Source organism: Capra hircus, chromosome 13 (assembly GCF_001704415.2).
Source record: "Capra hircus breed San Clemente chromosome 13, ASM170441v1, whole genome shotgun sequence".
Classification (NCBI taxonomy): Eukaryota; Metazoa; Chordata; class Mammalia; order Artiodactyla; family Bovidae; genus Capra; species Capra hircus.
The window spans coordinates 65532635-65551057 of record NC_030820.1 but is presented as its reverse complement, the minus strand read 5'-3'; the positions used below and the strand labels follow the sequence as shown (position 1 = coordinate 65551057).

The 18423-nt window shown below is 41.1% G+C and overlaps 1 protein-coding gene across 4 annotated transcripts in view; it reads left to right on the top strand.

The window, feature by feature from the left end:
- The window catches only part of SAMHD1 (SAM and HD domain containing deoxynucleoside triphosphate triphosphohydrolase 1), a 66848-nt gene continuing 48471 nt past the window's right edge, over positions 47 to 18423 (top strand). For 2 of the 4 annotated variants that reach the window (XM_018057823.1, XM_018057824.1), the window contains exons 1-4: positions 48 to 367; positions 4528 to 4579; positions 11372 to 11423; positions 17687 to 17847. In XM_018057823.1, the coding sequence (XP_017913312.1) occupies positions 160 to 367; positions 4528 to 4579; positions 11372 to 11423; positions 17687 to 17847 (473 nt within the window). In that variant the 5' untranslated portion in view covers positions 48 to 159. Of the gene's footprint in view, positions 368 to 4527; positions 4580 to 11371; positions 11424 to 17686; positions 17848 to 18423 lie in introns of all 4 variants that reach the window. The other 2 variants (XM_018057822.1, XM_018057821.1) reach the window with 2 other exon arrangements.

Below are 18423 nucleotides of genomic sequence, written 5' to 3'. Positions count from 1 at the left end.
GCCCCAAGGCCTGAGCTGTCAGTGCGCCTGCGCTATCGGCCTGCAGCCTGGCAGTATTAAGCCGACTCGCCGCCGGCGCCGAGCTGCGAGTGCGCTTGCGCGCGGGTCGGGCGCCGGGGTTCTTGAGTGTGCTGAGGCGAGGTGTGTGTGTGCGTAGCCATGCAGAATGCCGACTCCCAGAAGACCCCTAAGCGGCCCCGGCGCGATGGCAGCCCAAGAACGCCGCCAAACTCCCCTCCTGCAGACGCAGAGACGTCCCCGAGCCACGACCTCGACCCGGACTACCGAACCTGGGGCCCGGAGCAGGTGTGCTCCTTCCTAAGGCGCTGTGGCTTCAGCGATTCGGAGCTGCTGAAACTCTGCCGAGGTATCAAAGCTGGGTTGCTGAGGGGCCGGGGGGCCGGCCACCCGTGCCCGGGACAGCCGGGCCTGAGAGAGGGCGCCCTGAGGCAGTGAGCGGGGGCCTCTAAGAGGAGCCAGAGCGGCCGAGGGAGACCGGACGCGGGAGGCACCCGAAGGGGTGGACTGAGGCGGCGGCGCCAAGGAGGGAATGACCTGAGGCGGAGAGCGGAAACCTGAGGCGGCGAGCCCTCGGAGAAGGGGACCCGAAGGAAGGGAGGGGCAGGCTTGACACGGGAGGCACCCGAAAGGATGGACCTGTGGCTGCGGCGCCCAGGAGGGATGACCTGAGATGGAGAGGAAGGAGAAATGGGGCGTCTGGGGTTAGGGACCGGTAGGCAGGGGGCGGACTTTGGGGGTTGGAACCCTGGAGGAGAAAGAGGGGTCAGCTGGTCTAACTCTGATGGGCTTCTTCAGGAACTTAACACCCCGGCGCCGGAGAGGCGAGACTCGGGTCCCTTTTTTTAGAAGAACCTGAGTGGAAGGGTTGCTGTCACTCATGTTCACCAGGTTCGGGACACCCCTCTGATGATGTAGCTCCATGAACACTAGCCACGTTAGATTATGTGGGGAAGGGGCTTCCCAGGTGGCGCTAATGGTAAAGAACCCGCCAGCCAATGCAGGAGACCTATTAAGAGACGCGGGTTGCATCTCTGGGGAGTCGGGAAGATTCCCCTGGAGGAGGGCATGGCAACCCACTCCAGTATTCGTGCCTGGAAAATCCCCATGGACAGAGGAGCCTGGCAGGCTGCAGTCCATGGGGTCGGAAAATGCCGAACACGACAGAAGCAACTTAGTACACACTCTCTGGGTGCTTGAAAGTTTGTTTCCTCCGCTCCCCTCCCAACAGGGAGTTTTTCTAGCGGGGAAAGATTTTTGTTAATCTCTGAATTCTCATCGCCTACTGTACCATCCCGGTAGGACTCTACGCGCTTGGTGCCTGTACTTGCAGAACTTGATGAAGATCATGTTTTGTTCTCCAAAAGCAGTTTCCCTCGCTAACTCTAAACCCTAGAGTGGCTCAGTTGACCTCTGAACTCCCAGGAGCTTGCAGCTTGGCTTGTAGATTGTGAATTTTAAGCAACTTTATTGGCTCAAGTTCAAACATCCATCCACTTGAAATCTACTGAGCTTCCTGTAAGGGATGTGAAGCTTAACCTCTGCTTTACCCTCTGAAGTTTTCAATAGGAAAGTGGGTGTGATTTGCAGATTCAGAAAACTTTTGCAGTTTGGGGGTGGAGCCCTGTTTGCTTAGGCTGGGGACTAGGGTGGGAGGATCTTTAGTGGTTCAAGTCTAAGGATAGCTTGATGGATGTTGCACCTGACCACAGCCAGACAATGTCCTGTCAGACTGAGGACACTTCTCCTCCAAAGGTTCTGGTTATCTGTGCTTGTCCCTTCTTTATCCTATTAAAAAAAAATTTTTTTTTTGAGCCACTTGCAGATTTCTGAGATCAAAACATTCTCCCTATTGCAAATAATTTTTCTCATTAATTAAAATCTGACCCTAAGTTCAGATTTTTTTTAAATTGAACTATGGTTAATTTACAATGTGTTAGTTTCTGATGTACATCGGAATGATTCAGTTATACAAATGTGTCTGTGTATGCTATGATCATTTGTGTCTCTTTGTGACCCTATAAACTGTAGCCCTCCAGGCTTCTCTGTCTATAGGATGCAAGAACACTGGTATGGGTTGCCATTTCCTACTTCAGGGGATCTTCTCCACCCAGGGATCAAACCTGCATCTCTTGTGTCTGCTACATTGGCAAGTGGAATCTTTACCACTAGCGCCACCACCTGAGAAGTGTGTATATATATATATACACACACACATTTATTTATATATGCATGCGTGTGTGCATAGCTTCAGTTGTGTCCAACTTTTTGCAACCCTATGGATGGTAGCCTGCCAAGCTCTTCTGTTCATGGGATTCTCCAGGCAAGAATACTGGAGTGGGTTGCCGTGCCCTCCTCCAGGGAATCTTCCCAGCCCAGTGATCGAACCTGCATCTCTTATGTCTCCTGTATTGGTAGGTGGGTTCTTTACCACTAGTGCTACCTGGGAAGCCATATATATACATATAGAATGTAGTTCCCTGTGCTATACAGTAGGAACTTGTTTTATACACAGTAACTTGTGTACAGATTAATTTTTATTCGACAAAACTAAGCTCAAGGTACTGGGTCCCTTTCCTCATTTTGGAATACAATTTACAGGAATTTAGAAGCTGTGGTCCATGTTTTTTTTTTTTTTTTTATTCTTTTTATTTATGATCCATGTTTTTTAACATGGTATGTTTGAGATTCAAAGGTCACACAACTAGAAAAAAACAGAGTTGGATTTTAAGATTAGGTCTTTGAACTCCAGAATTCATCCCAGCTATATATTAACAAGTATTCTCATCAAACAGAGAAGGCAATGGCACCCCACTCCAGTACTCTTGCCTGGAAAATCCCATGGGCGGAGGAGCCTGGTGGGCTGCAGTCCATGGGGTCGCTAAGAGTCGGACACAACTAAGTGACTTCACTTTCAATTTTCCCTTTCCCCTTTCATGCATTGGAGAAGGAAATGGCAACCCACTCCAGTGTTCTTGCCTTGAGAATCCCAGGGACGGGGGAGCCTGGTGGGCTGCCATCTATGGGGTCGCACAGAGTCGGACACGACTGAAGTGACTTAGCAGTAGCAGCAGTAGCATTCTCATCAAAATACACTGAATTTCCCTCAGCAATACAGGAACAAATAAACCAATAAGAAAAGAAAAGAGAACATATCCAAAGTTATAAAGTCAGCTAAGAGCAAGGAAAAAAACACCCCAGTAGGAAAATGAGCAAAACACAAGAACAAACAGTTGATAACCAGCTTGTAAACACAGAAAAAGATATTTAAAAATTGATAATAGAAATGGGTAATCTAATAAAATTGATGGAAGTATCAATTTGTTTAACCCTGGACAGTTTGGAAATACCTTTTTGCTTACAGCGAATTTCACTTGAAAGAATTTATAGAAATATTTGTACAGTGTCCAGAGAAATGTATTCAAGAATTATTCTTCTAACCACTAGGTATAAATAGGAAAAAATAGAAATTTTCTACTGGACCAGGCACTGCTCACCTGGCACCTGAAGGTTTATGCTTTGCTCTAACTCACCCTAGCCTTGTAAGGGCAAGGTTGGCTGTAAAATTGGGGGCCCAGAGTCACCTTTGCCCTCCGGCCAACAAACCCATGTGGGAGGAGCTGAGTCCTGAGTGTTCAGCGTCCACACTATGTGACCCTGAGCTGGCTCCATGGAATTTTCCAGGCAAGAATACAAACGTGGGTCTCCATTTCCTACTCCAAGGGATCTTCCTGATCCAGGGATTGAACCTCCATCTCTTGGCAGGAGGATTCTTTACCACTTCGTCACCTGGGAAGTACCTTGTTGCCAGTACTTGTTGCCAGCTGAAATCTTGGCCTTCTGTGCCTACTGAAGCTGAATGAAAAATACGGAAACAGAGTTTGGAGGAAATAGAAAGGTGGCTTTTATTCTCAGCTGGCGGGGAGGGGAACACAGTAGGCTCATGCCTGAAGAACTGTGCCCCCTGTTCCGCGAGGAGTCTGGGGGCTTATGTAAGGCAAGGGCTTGCAGTCAGGAGTCAGTGGTGAGGAACAAAGGTGATAGGATCTTGATTTCTTCCTCTTGTATTGTTTCAAAGACAATCATAAGCTGACATTAGTAACCCAGTGATTGAGTCTGGCAGTTCAGTGGCTCTGTGGCCTTCTTTTTGGTATGTAACTACAAGGTGAAGGGTGTTGTAAGGGTAAACACGAGTCAAAAGAAAATAGGTGAGAAGTGTAGCTCCTGCAGAGTTAAGGGGCAGAAAAGCAAACTCAGACATTCAGAGTTAGGAGCAAAGTGAAAAAAACCAGGAATGTTGAGACCTGCTCACTATTCCTTTATATTCTTTGTTCTCAGGAAAGGGAAAGAGAAAAACTCATTCCTCTTTTGTCCTTTTCACTGCAACATACTGGATGCTCTAAAAATCTTGATCTGAGTAAATTCTGATGGATCCAAACTGAAAGAAATCGAAAAGCAAATGCTGTAAATATTGAAATCATTTATTGTTTTCTCTGTTTTCTTCCATAGAGAAGAAAATGGCAGGTTCATTACTGCCCTTTCCTGAAGATCTTGGAATAAGGTGAGAATGATAAAATTCGCATTGTAGCCAAGCACACTTAAGACCTTTTTATTCACATTTGAAAGACAAAGCCCAAGATCATTAACATTAACTGTCCTCAAATTTGTAGGGTTTTAAAACAGAATACCATGCCTGCTGTTTAACAGTTGTTTTTGTTTTTGCTGTGCAAATCCTGTGTTTAGTATTACTAATGATTACTATTTAAAAATTTTTGCTGACAAACCTTCATGAAGTTTGTAGTGACCAACTTTTTACTCTCAAGTTCAGAATAATTATTCACATCAGAAAATGTAGAACTGATAGGAAAAAAACATTAGCAAGAAAAATGCAGGCCTATCTTGAACATATTTCTAGGTCTTTCTAAAGGTGTCTTAAGACTGAAATGCTTCCTTGGTGTTAAAGACACTGCCCAAAGAAGTTTGGCATTTTTCATTTGAATGATATGGGACAATTTATTTAACCCTCCAGTTTCTGCACCTGTGAAATGGATACCTGTGAGACAATGTGTGTAAAGTGATTAGCACATGGTAAGCCCTTCATAAATTAGATGTATAGGCTGAGGTCCGTATGTATGACTGGAGATTCTAGGATCTAGATCTAGGTCTACTTTAAAGATCTGGGTTGAGGATCCAATATCTAAATATTCCTTAAATAGAGACTTTATTTCTATTGGAATTGGCAACAGTAGTAAAATACTGTCTTTTTTCTGGAATTCCACTTAGTTAAGTATTGTTTGTGGGAACAGTAAGCAAAGAATCAAAACAAAGGATTATGCTTGAGTTACTTTATGCATTGCTGCTTAGTAGTTGGTAAGGGAAGTAGATTGAAGGAAAAGATCACTTTAGGACATTTAACTGACTTTTAACAGACTTCATTCCTCCATATTCCCTCTTACTACCTATTTCTTATGTATGTATAGTAGTTGCTTACTATTTGAATTGAATGGAATTTTCTAGTAGAGTTTTGCTTTAAAAGGGAAACATGTAGTTTGTGGATCCAAATGCTGTTGATTTCAACAAATATTTGTTTGATATTCAACAAATATTTGTGGAGGACCATTATGTGTTAGGCATTCTTCCAAGAACTTGGGACACATGAATTAACAAAATAGTACAAATTCCAAAAGGGACACTATATGTCACGTCTTTTTGTGTCCATCTCTTAACTCTGAGATGGGTTCTGCAGGACTCCTTAGAACTGTGTTTTTCTATACAATGGCCACTAGCTATGTGTTAAAATTAATTAAAATTAATCAAAATGGAAATTTTAATTTCTCAGTTACACTGAGTCAAGTTCATTTCAGTTCATTCACTCAGTTGTGTTCGACTCTTTGTGACCCCATGGACTGCAGCACGCCAGGCCTCCCTGTCCATCACCAACTCTTGGAGTTGACTCAAAACTCATGTCCGTTGAGTCAGTGATGCCATCCAATCATTTTATCCTCTGTCGTCCCTTTCTTCTCCTGCCCTTAATTCCTGCCAGCATCAGGGTCTTTTCAAATGAGTCAGCTGTTCACATCAGGTGGCCAAAGTATTGGAGTTTCAGCTTCAACATCAGTCCTTCCAATGAACATTCAGGACTGGTTTCCTTTAGGATGGACTGGTTGGATCTCCTTGCAGTCCAAGGGACTCTCGAGTCTTCTCCAACACCACAGTTCAAAAGTATTGTTGTAGCCACGTGTGGTGGGAAACAAACTCACTCAGGAGGACAATGCAGATAGTGAAGTGCAGTTTATTACACCAGTGGGCCCAAGGCAGAGTCTCCTGTTAGCCAAGGACCCCAACCAGTTTTGTGAAAACCTTATATACCTAAGTGTACGTGCCCAAACCCACCTCCCCAAATTCCCTGAAACTGGTCGGAACAAAGGAAGAGAAAGATAAAATCAAAGTTAACCACCTGTTATTCATATTCCCTAAGCCTAGGTAGTTAACAGTGGACAATTATCAATAGGCCTGTGGTCATACCCCCATAAGCATAATAGAATTTATGATTCTATTTGGTTAAACAGATAATTAGGGTATTCTTTTAGGCAATGGAGAGTCTTGGTATGAGCCCTGGGGTTCTTCCATCCGGGGGGCCTGGTTTTCCAGTTGGTGTGTCGTTTCCATATATACTGGGCATATAGCTCAAAGTCCACAGTCCGGCCCAAAATGGAGTCCTGCTTTCAAGATGGAGCCTGTTCTGTCTGTTTCTTCCTTCAGCATCAATTCTTTGGCACTCAGGTACTCAGCTTTCTTTATAGTCCAACTCTCATATCCATACATGACCACTGGAAACACCATAGCCTTGACTAGACGGACCTTTGTTGATAAAGCAATGTCTCTGCTTTTTAATATGCTGTCTAGGTTGGTCATAACTTTCCTTCCAAGGGGTAAGCATCTTTTAATTTCATGGCTGCAGTCACCATCTGCAGTGATTTTGGAGCCCAAAAAAATAAAGTCTGCTGCTGTTTCCACTGTTTCTCCATCTATTTGCCATGAAGTGATGGGACCGGATGTCATGATCTTCGTTTTCTGAATGTTGAGCTTTAAGCCAACTTTTTCACTCTCCTCTTTCACTTTCATCAAGAGGGTTTTTAGTTCCTCTTCACTTTCTGCCATAAGGGTGGTATCATCTGCATATCTGAGATTATTGATATTTCTCCCGGCAATCTTGCTTCCAGCTTGTGCTTTCTCCAGCCCAGAGTTTCTCATGATGTACTCTGCATATAAGTTAAATAAGCAGGGTGATAATATACAGCCTTTACATAACTCCTTTTCCTATTTGGAACCAGTCTGTTCCATGTCCAGTTCTAACTGTTGCTTCCTGACCCAGGTCAAGTGGTCTGGTATTCCCATCTCTTTCAGAATTTTCCACAGTTTCTTGTGATCTACACAGGCAAAGGCTTTGGCGTAGTCAATAAAGCAGAAATAGATGTTTTTCTGGAGCTCTCTTGCTTTTTCGATGATCCAGAGGATGTTGGCAATTTGATCTCTGGTTCCTCTGCCTTTTTGAAAACCAGCTTGAACAGCTGAAAGTTCACGGTTCATGTATTGTTGACACCTGGCTTGAAGAATTTTGAGCATTACTTTGGTAGCATGTGAGATGAGTGCAATTGTGCAGTAGTTTGAGCATTCTTTTCATTGCCTTTCTTAGGAATTGGAATGAAAACTGACCTTTTCCAGTCCTGTGGCCACTGCTGAGTTTTCCAAATTTGCTGGCATATTGAGTGCAGCACTTTCACAGCATCATCTTTTAGGATTTGAAATAGCTCAACTGGAATTCCATCACCTCCACTAGTCATACTTCAGGTGCTCAGTAACCACATATGACTGGTGATTACCATGTTGGACAGGGCAGATATAGAATATTTACATTTTGACAAAGTTCTCCTGCTCAGAGCTACCTTTGAGGATCCCACTGGGATCAGCTGAAGTTGTTCACAGTAGTACCAATGCAACTGATTAAGTATTTTCCCCTTGTTTCCTGTTTTACCTTTCATAACCCTCCACTCCATTTTCCAGGATTTACATCCCCAAATAAATTACCTGTATGCAGGCTCTTGTTGTAGGCTCTGCTTTCTATGGGAAAATCAGTTTAGACAAGTACTGCTGTATTTCCTCCTGATTAACTGATTTCTAAAAAAAATATTAATAACAAACATTGTCACATTAAATGTATACATCAGTTGTAAGAAGCATTACATTTCAGAAGTGATGAAATACAGAAATGAAGTCTTACTGTAGTCTATCCTGGCCCAAATCTTTGTTTAAAGTATTTATCTGGGGACTTCCATGGTGGTCCAGTGGTTGAGAATCTGCCTGCCACTGCAGGGGACATGGACTGGATCCCTGGTCTGGGAAGATGTCATGTGCTTTGGAGCAACTGAACCCATGCACCATAACTATTGAGCCTGTGCTCCTAGAGTCAGGAGCTGCAACAAGAGAAGCTAATGTAGTGAGAAGCCTTCGCACCACAACTATGAGTAGCCTCCGCTCACCACAACTAGAGAAAACTTGCTCAGCAAACAGGGCAGCCAAAAAACAAAAGTATTTATTTTATCATAACTTTTGCCAAAACAGACATGTCCAGGTTTTGGGTGGCTTTTTAATATACTTTAATCAGTAATTTTTTAATTAAATTTTTATTGAGGTATAATTGACATGTAATATTATATTCATTTCAAATGTATAATGTGGAATGATTCAGTATTTGTATATATTGAAAAGTTAAAAGAAAAGAAAAGTGATCATCATAGTACTAGTCTAGTTACCCTCTGTCACCATACAAAGTTACAAAGAAATTTTTTTTTCCTGTGATGAGAAATTTTAAGATTTACTCTCTTTGGAATTCCCTGGCAATCCAGTGGTTAGGACTCTGCACTCTCACTGTCGAGGGCACAGGTTCAGTCCCTGGCTGAGGAACTTAAGATTCTGAAAGCTGCGCAAGAAAAAAAACACCACCAAAAAAACAACAACAAAAATTTACTCTCATGAGTCAACAAAAAATTAGAATTCTATATAAAGGAGAAATAGAGAATTTTATTTGAGCCAACCTGAAGGTTATAACCCAGGAGACAGCCTTTTAGAAAACTCTGAGGAATGTTCTGTCTGTTAGAAGTCAAAGACGGTCATGTACATTTTTGAGATAACAGATGGTACATCAAAATGACGCGCTGAAATTTTACATAAAGTTCACCAGAGATTCATATTCCAGATCTGCACATAGGAGTAATGTGTCACTGTGACCTTTACAGGGTTAGGAAAGGAAAAATTCGTCTTCTAACGAGTTACATTGTTTACATCAGAAGGAAAAACAGCATTTTTTTTTTACAGTCAGGCCAGCATTCTCACCTTTGAAGAGGTGTGGTTAATATGTAATCCAGATACACACTGCACATTAGAGAGGGCCCAGCACAAGCAGGGAACACGTTATACTTAAATTTTCTTGCCCTGCCTTAGAACATAAAATGTATTTTATCATTTGGCAACTTTGAAACATGTACTGCAACATTAATTGACTATAGTCATCATGATGTACATTACACGCCCATGACTTATTTTATAGCTGCAAGTTTGTACCTCTTGAACCCCCTTCATGCATTTTGGTCACCTCCTCATGATTTCTATATGAATACAGTAGCTTCTTTTTGAGTTCTAATTAAGTAATGAATACTGAATATCAGCTGAGGGGAAGACTAGGCAGTGAGGTTGGTTTAGTTTTGGTATTGTTTTATGCTGTGATTCTTGGTTATGCTGTGCTGTGCAACCATGCTTAACCTTTGTCGGTTATAGCTCTGCCTTTAAGTACTTCTTGGCCTGGCCTTTCCCTGTGCTTGTTATGTCAAACAGCCGAGGAGATGGGGAATAATAAACACCAAGCATGCTGCTTTAATGGTTTATCAGCTGTAATGATGCTTCTATACATTCTAGGAAAATCATTCTTAAAGTCTGTAGTTACTCTGAGTTTCAGGGTACAACATAGAGGTCAATTATAGTTCTTCTGGCTCCAAGTCTGTTTAAGTACTTTTAGCAAACGATTTACATTTCAGTCTGATTAGCTAGCGGATTGATGAAACCTAACCCCTTGCCTTCTGCTTCAGCCAGGTATCAAGCTGACATGCCTAGACCGTTTAGTAAGTGTAAATAGAGGCTAATTAATAAGTGTAAATGGAGCAGGAAAGTTAACTACAGGATTTTGAGCTGTTAAATTCCTATTCTTTCTCAGGATTTTAGTATTATGAGTAATTACTGATAGAGGAAGATAGGTATAAATGAAGCTAAAACCATAAATATTTGATTCATGCTTAAGCATACCTATACTCATAAGTCAAACTTGGACCTTTGAAACTCGTCACTATAGTGAATTTTAAGTCCATTTGTGATCTTGTGACTGATCACCACCCCTGCCAAGAAGTTTTGTATTATTCTGCATTTCCTTAGATTGTATCCTAGATACTTCTTAATTAATATAAGCAACAATTATATCTCTTTGAAAGTTATTTTGATATGACAGAGACTCAGATTGTCAAACAAATGTAGTTTTCCTAGATGTGACATCTTTGCCCATTTAGGTAGACGACGTGTACATACTCACCACATGGTTACACTAATAAACTTCTAGATTCTTGTACTTAAAACACTGCTGATGGGACAGATATTCACTTGGACATCAATAGTAATTTCTATAACACCTGTAATCATAATTAAAATTCTCCTGTAGTTCTTGAGGGCAGGAACTGAGTCTGTTGTAACCTCAGTGGTGAACACACTGTTTAATCCCTCTGCAGCCCTGTGAGGGAGATATTAATAGTATTATCTCTGTGCTATAGATGAGAATATCAATGTACCAAAAAAGGTTAAGTGACTTTTTCAAGGTCATGTAGATTCCATGTGAAGATGTGAGCCAATTCCGCCTGATTCCAGAAACCTTTTTCATTATCACTATGCTCTACTTCAAAGAGACCTAGCTATCTTGAGATTTCACTTAAGTAAATCAAGCAAATTTTAGGATCATTAGGGTAGATGTTACCCTCAGTTAGGTTAAAGTAAGTTTGAAGTGTATATTGAGCATTCAGTGATACAGATATGGGAAGTGTTGAAATCTGAATTTACCAAGAAAGAAGGAGATAAAGGGCAGAAGTCTCATGTCTCAAAAGCAAAGGAAGGAGAGGGTTTCTAGGGAGGAGTATGTTTGGATTATTAATTGTTCTTTTAATCTAACTTTTATTCTAAAAATCTAAAGTTGATTATATACTCCAGGATTATTATTAAGCAAATAATGACAGATTTGCTTATCCTGTTATAATTTTAGTTCCTATGGGAAGAGAACGAAGCTGCTTAATTGTATCCAACATACAATGAAGGTAAGAGAAATCTGAGTTTATTATTATTTTTTAACATAAAGTGATATAACTCAGTTATGTAGAGTTCATTTTTTAAAGAATGGAAACAAATCTCTTTTCAGTAATTGGACTGAGAGTAGGGTTATTACTTTCCTAAACTTTCTGCACTTACTAAAATAACCAGAGTATATAAGTCAAGAAAAGCTAAAATATTTTAAGCACATAGAAAGTATACATAGGCTACTGCTGAGCTTGTTGGATCTTAACATTTTGCTTAATTTGCTTCAGATCTTTTATTTTTAGAACAAAATATTAGAAACAATAGAAGGCCTCCTTTGTATCCCTCTTGAATTCTGTTTCTATCCTTTTTTCTCCAAGAGTAAGCACCATCCTGAACTTGGTGTTTAATCATTTTCTTCAATGTTTTTTGGATTTTTTACTACATGTGTATAGCCATAAACAGTGTATAGTACTGTTTTACATGTTGTTTTTAAACACCGCTGCTGCTAAGTCGCTTCAGTCATGGTTTGACTCTGTGCGACCCCATAGACGTCAGCCCACCAGGCTCCCCCGTCCCTGGGATTCTCAAGGCAAGGACACTGGAGTGGGTTGCCATTTCCTTCTCCAATGCATGAAAGTGAAAAGTGAAGGGGAAGTTGCTCAGTCGTGTCCAACTCTTAGCAACACTATATATGTCACTGAAACTACTGAGCCCACATGTCACACTACTAAAGCCTGAGTGCTCCAGAGCCCATGCTCTGCAACAACAGAGGCCACGACAAGCCATGGAATTTCATTCACAGTAAGTAGCCCTCTATTGTTGTATTTTTGAGAAATATTCATATCAACGCATATAGCCCTACCATTCGTCATAGAATAACATTTTTTTCTTTTTTGCTATCTGGGTCTTCGTTGCTGTACATGGGCTTTCTCTAGTTACAGCTATTCTTCGCTGTGGCACCCAGGCTTCTCACTGTCGTGGCCTCTGTTGTTGCAGAGCATGGGCTCTGGAGCTCTCGGGCTTTAGTGGTTGTGGCATGTGGGCTCAGTAGTTTCAGCTCCCAGACTCTAGAGCACAGGCTCAGTAGTTGTGGTGCATAGGCTTAGCTGCAGTATGTGGAATCTTCCCAGACCAGAGATAGAACCCACGTCTCCTGCATTGGCAGGCAGATTCTTTACCACTGAGCCACCAGGGAAACCCTAGAATAACTTTTACATTAAAATTACTTAATCAGTTTTGGTAAACATTTTTATCAAATGATGGGTCAAAGAGTAGGTATATGCCTAAAAATTAATTGTTTATTTTTTATCCCCTATCCCCTTCCAGACATTTTAAAAGCCCTGTTTTTCAGACTTAGTGTCCCAAGAATCGTTTTAAGAAGCAATCAGCTGCCTAGCTCCCATCTCAGAAATTCTGATTATGGGAACTTGCTTTAGATACCTAGGAATGTGCATTTTTCACAAGCTCTTCAGTATGGTTCTAATACCATAATTAAAGAAATGTTTCTTAAAAAAATAAAAAGGAAAAATATTTCTTGATTGGTTAGTGATAGGAAATGTACATCATTGCTTACCCTTTGACATCTATAGGGTAAGGAGACAGTTTCAGATCTGGAAGAGGGGACAGGGTTGTCATTCTCCTTTTACCAAGTCACCATTTGTATTTTCATCAGAGATACTATATTCACTGAGTTATCTTAGATCCTGTGACCATTTTACTTTTACAAGTTAGTCTGCTTATTTTCCAGTGAAAATCATGTTTGAAAATTTGCTTCAATTCTGCAATAACTTTCTTTTAGAGACGAAGTAGTGACTCTTAGAGTAAATTTATTTAATCCCAGCCCTTTTTGAAACAGTTACCTATTGTTAAAATACTTCATTTTCATAAAGAAGTAAATAGAAGGATCACTTCCAAAGATGATGTCTAAATATTTCGTCCTGCAGTCGGAAGACAGTTACTGTCCTCCGTTCTCTTGTGTCCCTCCTCAATAGCTGTAGCTTGCGTGGTCTCTTCAGGCAGGGCAGAGATAAGATGAGTTTTCATTAGTTGAGATCATCTCAGATAATCTGAGGTCACTTTTTCACAATTTGCTGCAAAAAATCTTTTCAAAGTAATTTTCAAGTCAGTAGTTTCATGTATTCCCTTTTATTTATTTTTCTATTTTTCATGAAAAGCAAAATTGCTTAACCTCATGTATGAACTATAGTCATTGAAAATAGTTTTTAAAGCTACTAAGTGCTTGAGTCAGTGAGTCACTGTCTAGTAATGAAATTGATACCTTTTTGACCTTAGCTTCATCAGCAGTACAGTTGAACAAAAAATTGATTTCTAATTTGACATCTACCTTTATTTCTTTTTAAATAAAAACAGCTTTAGTGAGATATAACTCACATACCTTACAATTCACTTTATTTTTTTCATTTTTATTTTTTATTGAGATGTAGTGATTTACAATGTTGGGCTAATCTCTGCTATACAGCAAAGTGACTCAGTTATACACATATATGCATTCTTTTATTCATTCGTTTTAAATATGAGTCATTGTTTCTTAGAAATTTCACAAGGTTGTTCAGTCATCACTACAATTTATTTGAATTATGAGTTCTTTATATATTCAGGATATAAGTCCCTGATATTTGATACACTGTGCAACTAGTTTCTCTCATCTTCTGGATTATCTTTTTATTTTTATTTATTTAGAGCACATTGAGGAGATTGTAGGATCATAGTTCTCCAACCAGGGGTTGAACCTGGGCCCCAGCAATGGAAGTTTGTACTCCTAACCACTGGATTACCAAGGAATTCTCTATCTTTTTACTTTCTTAATAGTGTTCTTTGGAGCACAAAAGTTTTAAATTTTGATGTAGTTCCCTGTATCTGTCTTTGCTTTTGTCTCTTATGCTTTTGCTATCATATCTAAGAAACCATTGCCTAGCCCAGGATTATAACCTCTTATTCTTGAGTTGGTTTTCCGTGCTAAATTTAGTTCAGTTGGCCTCTGAAGCCAGAAATTATATAATAGTGAAGATGAAGTACAGTATTTAACATAGCAGGCACTAACTCCAGGACCCAGCATTATTCACTGATGGGTGGGCACCAGTCCCAAGATCTCTTGGACCCTGATCCTTCCATACACCAGAGGGCAGACACAGGCCCCAAGACCACTGTAGCCCCACAGCCTACCCTGTCAGGACCCAGCCAACACATTAGCAGCCCAGCAGCAGTCCTGGGGCCCTACCTCCTGGCCCTGCCTTACAGCAGTCTAGCTCCAGCTCTGGGACACCTTGGGTGCCTCAGCCAGCGGTCCTGGGATTCAGGCCCACCCATCAGCAGGCTAACATCAGCTTCACGACGCCAAGGACCCTACATCCAGAGACCTTGGGACAAGCTCCACCCACCAGTGAGCTAGCACTAGCCTGGAACACCCCCTGAGCCTGGCCCTGCCTACCAGCAGGCTGACAACAGCCCTGGGACCCCCCAGGCCCTGGACTCACTCATTAGCAAGCCAACACAAGCTCTGGGGCACTTTGGACTCCTCAGCCAGCCACTGTGTAATTCATCCCCACTCACCAGCAGGCCAACACTAGACCCAGGAACCCCACCTCACAGCCTCTCAACTCAGAGCCTGGCTCTGCCCACCAGTGAGCCAGCACTAGCCCCAGGACACTCTGGGGTTCTGCAGCCAGCTACTTTGTGATCTGGCCCTGCCAACCAGTGGCTGGGAGTCTCCACAGAAGGCAGGGCCTGGCAACCAACCGAACTGGGGAGCAGGCCACACCTACTACACTACCCACGATACTCAGCCCACCACAGTAGAAGGACCCACACTGGGGGCACCCCTGAAGCATATAGCCCTGACAACCAGAGGAATGTGAGATGCTGGGACACACAGGACATCGCCCACAAAAGGCCACTTCTCCAAAGTCAGGAAACATAACCATCCTATCAGATACATAGAAATAAAACCCGCAAGTTAGACAAAATGAGACAACAGAGGACTATATTCCAAACTAAGAAACAGAACCACAAAAGAACTAAGTGAAGTAGAGATAGATAATCTACCTGATAGAGTTCAAGGTAATAATAGTAAAGATGATCAAAAACCTGGGAAAAGAATGGATTCAGAGAGCAAAATGTTAGAAAATTTTAACAAATAGAAAAATAGGGAAGAATCAAGCAGAGATGAAGAATACTATAACTGACATAAATACACTAGAAGGAATCAACAGTTGACTAAGTCATACAGAAGAGATCGACAAGCTGGAAGACAAGAGTGGAAGCCAAACAGAAAAAGAAAGGAAAACAAAAATGAGAACAGTTTCAAAGACCTCTGAGAGAACATCAGGCATTCACATTCTAGGGGTCCCAGAAGGAGAAAAGAGAGAGAAAGGAGCAGAGAACATATTTGAAGACATAATAAGCTGCAAACTTCCCCAGCCTAAAAGAGGAAATAGATGTCCAAGTCCAGGAGACAAGGAGAGCCCCAAATAGGCCCTACCCAAAGAAGAACACATCAAGACATATTATAATTAAAATGGCAAAAATTAAAGAGAGAATATTAAAAGCAGTCAGAGGCTAGCAGCAAGTTTATGTAATGAAACTCCCATAGACTATTAGCTGACTTTTCAACAGAAAATCTGCAGGCCAGAAGGGAGTGGTAGAGTATATTTAAAGTGATGAAGGGAAGAAGTTAAAACCAAGAACCTACCTGGCAAGTTCTCAGTAAAATTTGATAGATCAAGTTTTACAGATGAACAAAGGCTAAAAAAAGTTCATTACCGCCAAACCAGCTTTACAAGAAATGCTAAAGGCACTTATGAAAGGAAAAAGCCCATTGGTAACGGCAAATATACAGTGAAGGTATTCAAATAGCCACATATAAAACCAGTTAAAAGACAAAAAGCAGAATCATCTATATCTGTAGTAAGTAGTGAAGGGATACGCAAAACAAAAAGATGTAAATATATAATACCAGAAACAGTACTCAAGGGGGACTTCCCTGGTGGTCCAGTGGATAAGAACCTTCCTTATAGTGCAGGAAACTTGGGTTTGATCCCTGGTCAGGGAATTAAAGATCCCACATGCCGCAGAGCAGCTAGGCCTGCATGCCATAACTACATGAGCCCTGGCACCACAACTCGAGAGTCTGTGCACCGCAGTGGAAGATTCCACGTGATGCAGTAAAGATCTTGTGTGCCTCGACTAAGACTCAAGGCAATCAAATAAACAAATAATTTTTAAAAAACAGTACTAATGGGAAAAGGGGAATAAATAGAAGTTTGTTAAAATGCATTTGAAATGAAGAGATCAGCAACTTAAAATATATCGTGTGTGTGTGGGTATATATGAGTTTGAGCAAGTTCCAGAAGATGGTGAAGGACAGGGAAGCCTGGCATGCTGTAGTCCATGGGGTGGCAAAGTCAGACAGGACAGAGTGACCAAACAACCAACATATATATATGTGTGTGTGTATGTATGTATGTATGAACACATGTATATATATATACGTGTATATATAAATATATATATTGCTATATATAAACCTTCCAGTAAGCACAAACTAAAAATCTATAATAGATACACACAAAAAGAGAAAAGAATCCAAACATAACATTAAAGATAATCAAATCACAAGGGAAGAGGACAAAAGAAGAAAAGATCAAAAGCTACAAAAACAATCCCTAAACAACGAACAAAATGGCAATAAGTACATACCTATCAATAATTATTTTACATATAAATAGACTAAATGCTCCAACCAAAAGACATGAAGTGGATGAATGAGGACGAGAACAAGACCCACATATAGACTGCCAGAAGACTCACTTCAGACCTAAAGAAACACAGACTGAAAGTGAAGGAATGAAAAAGTGTTTCATGCAAATGGAAATCAAAGGAAAGCTGGGGTAACAGAACCGAGTAGTAAGTTAGTCCTGTATTCAAGTTAAACACACTCACTTAACACACTCATTCAGATCATATAAGCCATTAGACTCACTAAAGGCTGATGAAATCATATACGTAACAGAAAGGCTGAAATCTTTACCCTTCTGTTATTAGAATCCATTAAGAAGTGAAATGTACCCAGGTCCAATACGCTTGATCTGTCTGGTAGTGATTCCTAAATAAAGTTAAGATTTTCATACCTTGTCATTCCCCATAGTAGTATTCTTACTTGAAAGCAAATAGCTTTAACTTCCCACTGTAGATCGGAATGAGTGGTCAAAAATTTTAGATGGGGTAATGTATTGTTGCTCACATTAATTTAAACATAATTTTCTAGGTGATCAATGATCCTATCCATGGCCACATTGAATTTCACCCTCTCCTCATCCGAATCATCGACACACCTCAATTTCAGCGCCTGCGATACATCAAGCAGTTGGGAGGCGGTTACTATGTTTTTCCAGGAGCTTCACACAATCGATTTGAGCACAGTCTAGGGTAAGAAGCCTCCCTGGTGACTCAGATGGTAAAGCGTCTGCCTGTAATGCGGGAGACCTGGGGTCCATCCCCGGGTCAGGAAGATCCCCTGGAGAAGGAAGTGGCAACCCCCTCCAGTATTCTTGCCTGGAAAATTCTGTGGATGGAGGAGCCTGGTAGGCTGTAGATCGTGGGGTTGCAAAGAGTCAGACATAACTGAGCGACTTCACTTTCACTTTAGGGTAAAAAGAATATAATGAGTTAAAAGTTATGTGATGAATTAAATTTTTTTTTAAAGTTATGTGAACGTAGTTTCTCCCTGTCTTTCTCTCCGAATATCTTGTTGTATAAATTTAATGCCTTTTTCATCTTAACTAAGCACTTACCACACACCATAGCTGTAGCTTTCACAGTTTGAGGTGCATCATTGAAACTAGCACAAATTTCTTTTTCCTTCTTCACAATTTCACAGAAGATCTATTCTTATGATAGATCTTAGCATCCTCAGCGTAACAATTTTTTCCTATCTTTATTGAGTTTTGAGAATTTTGACCTTTTTGCTCACTTACAATGGGCATGAGTTTGAGTAAACTCCGG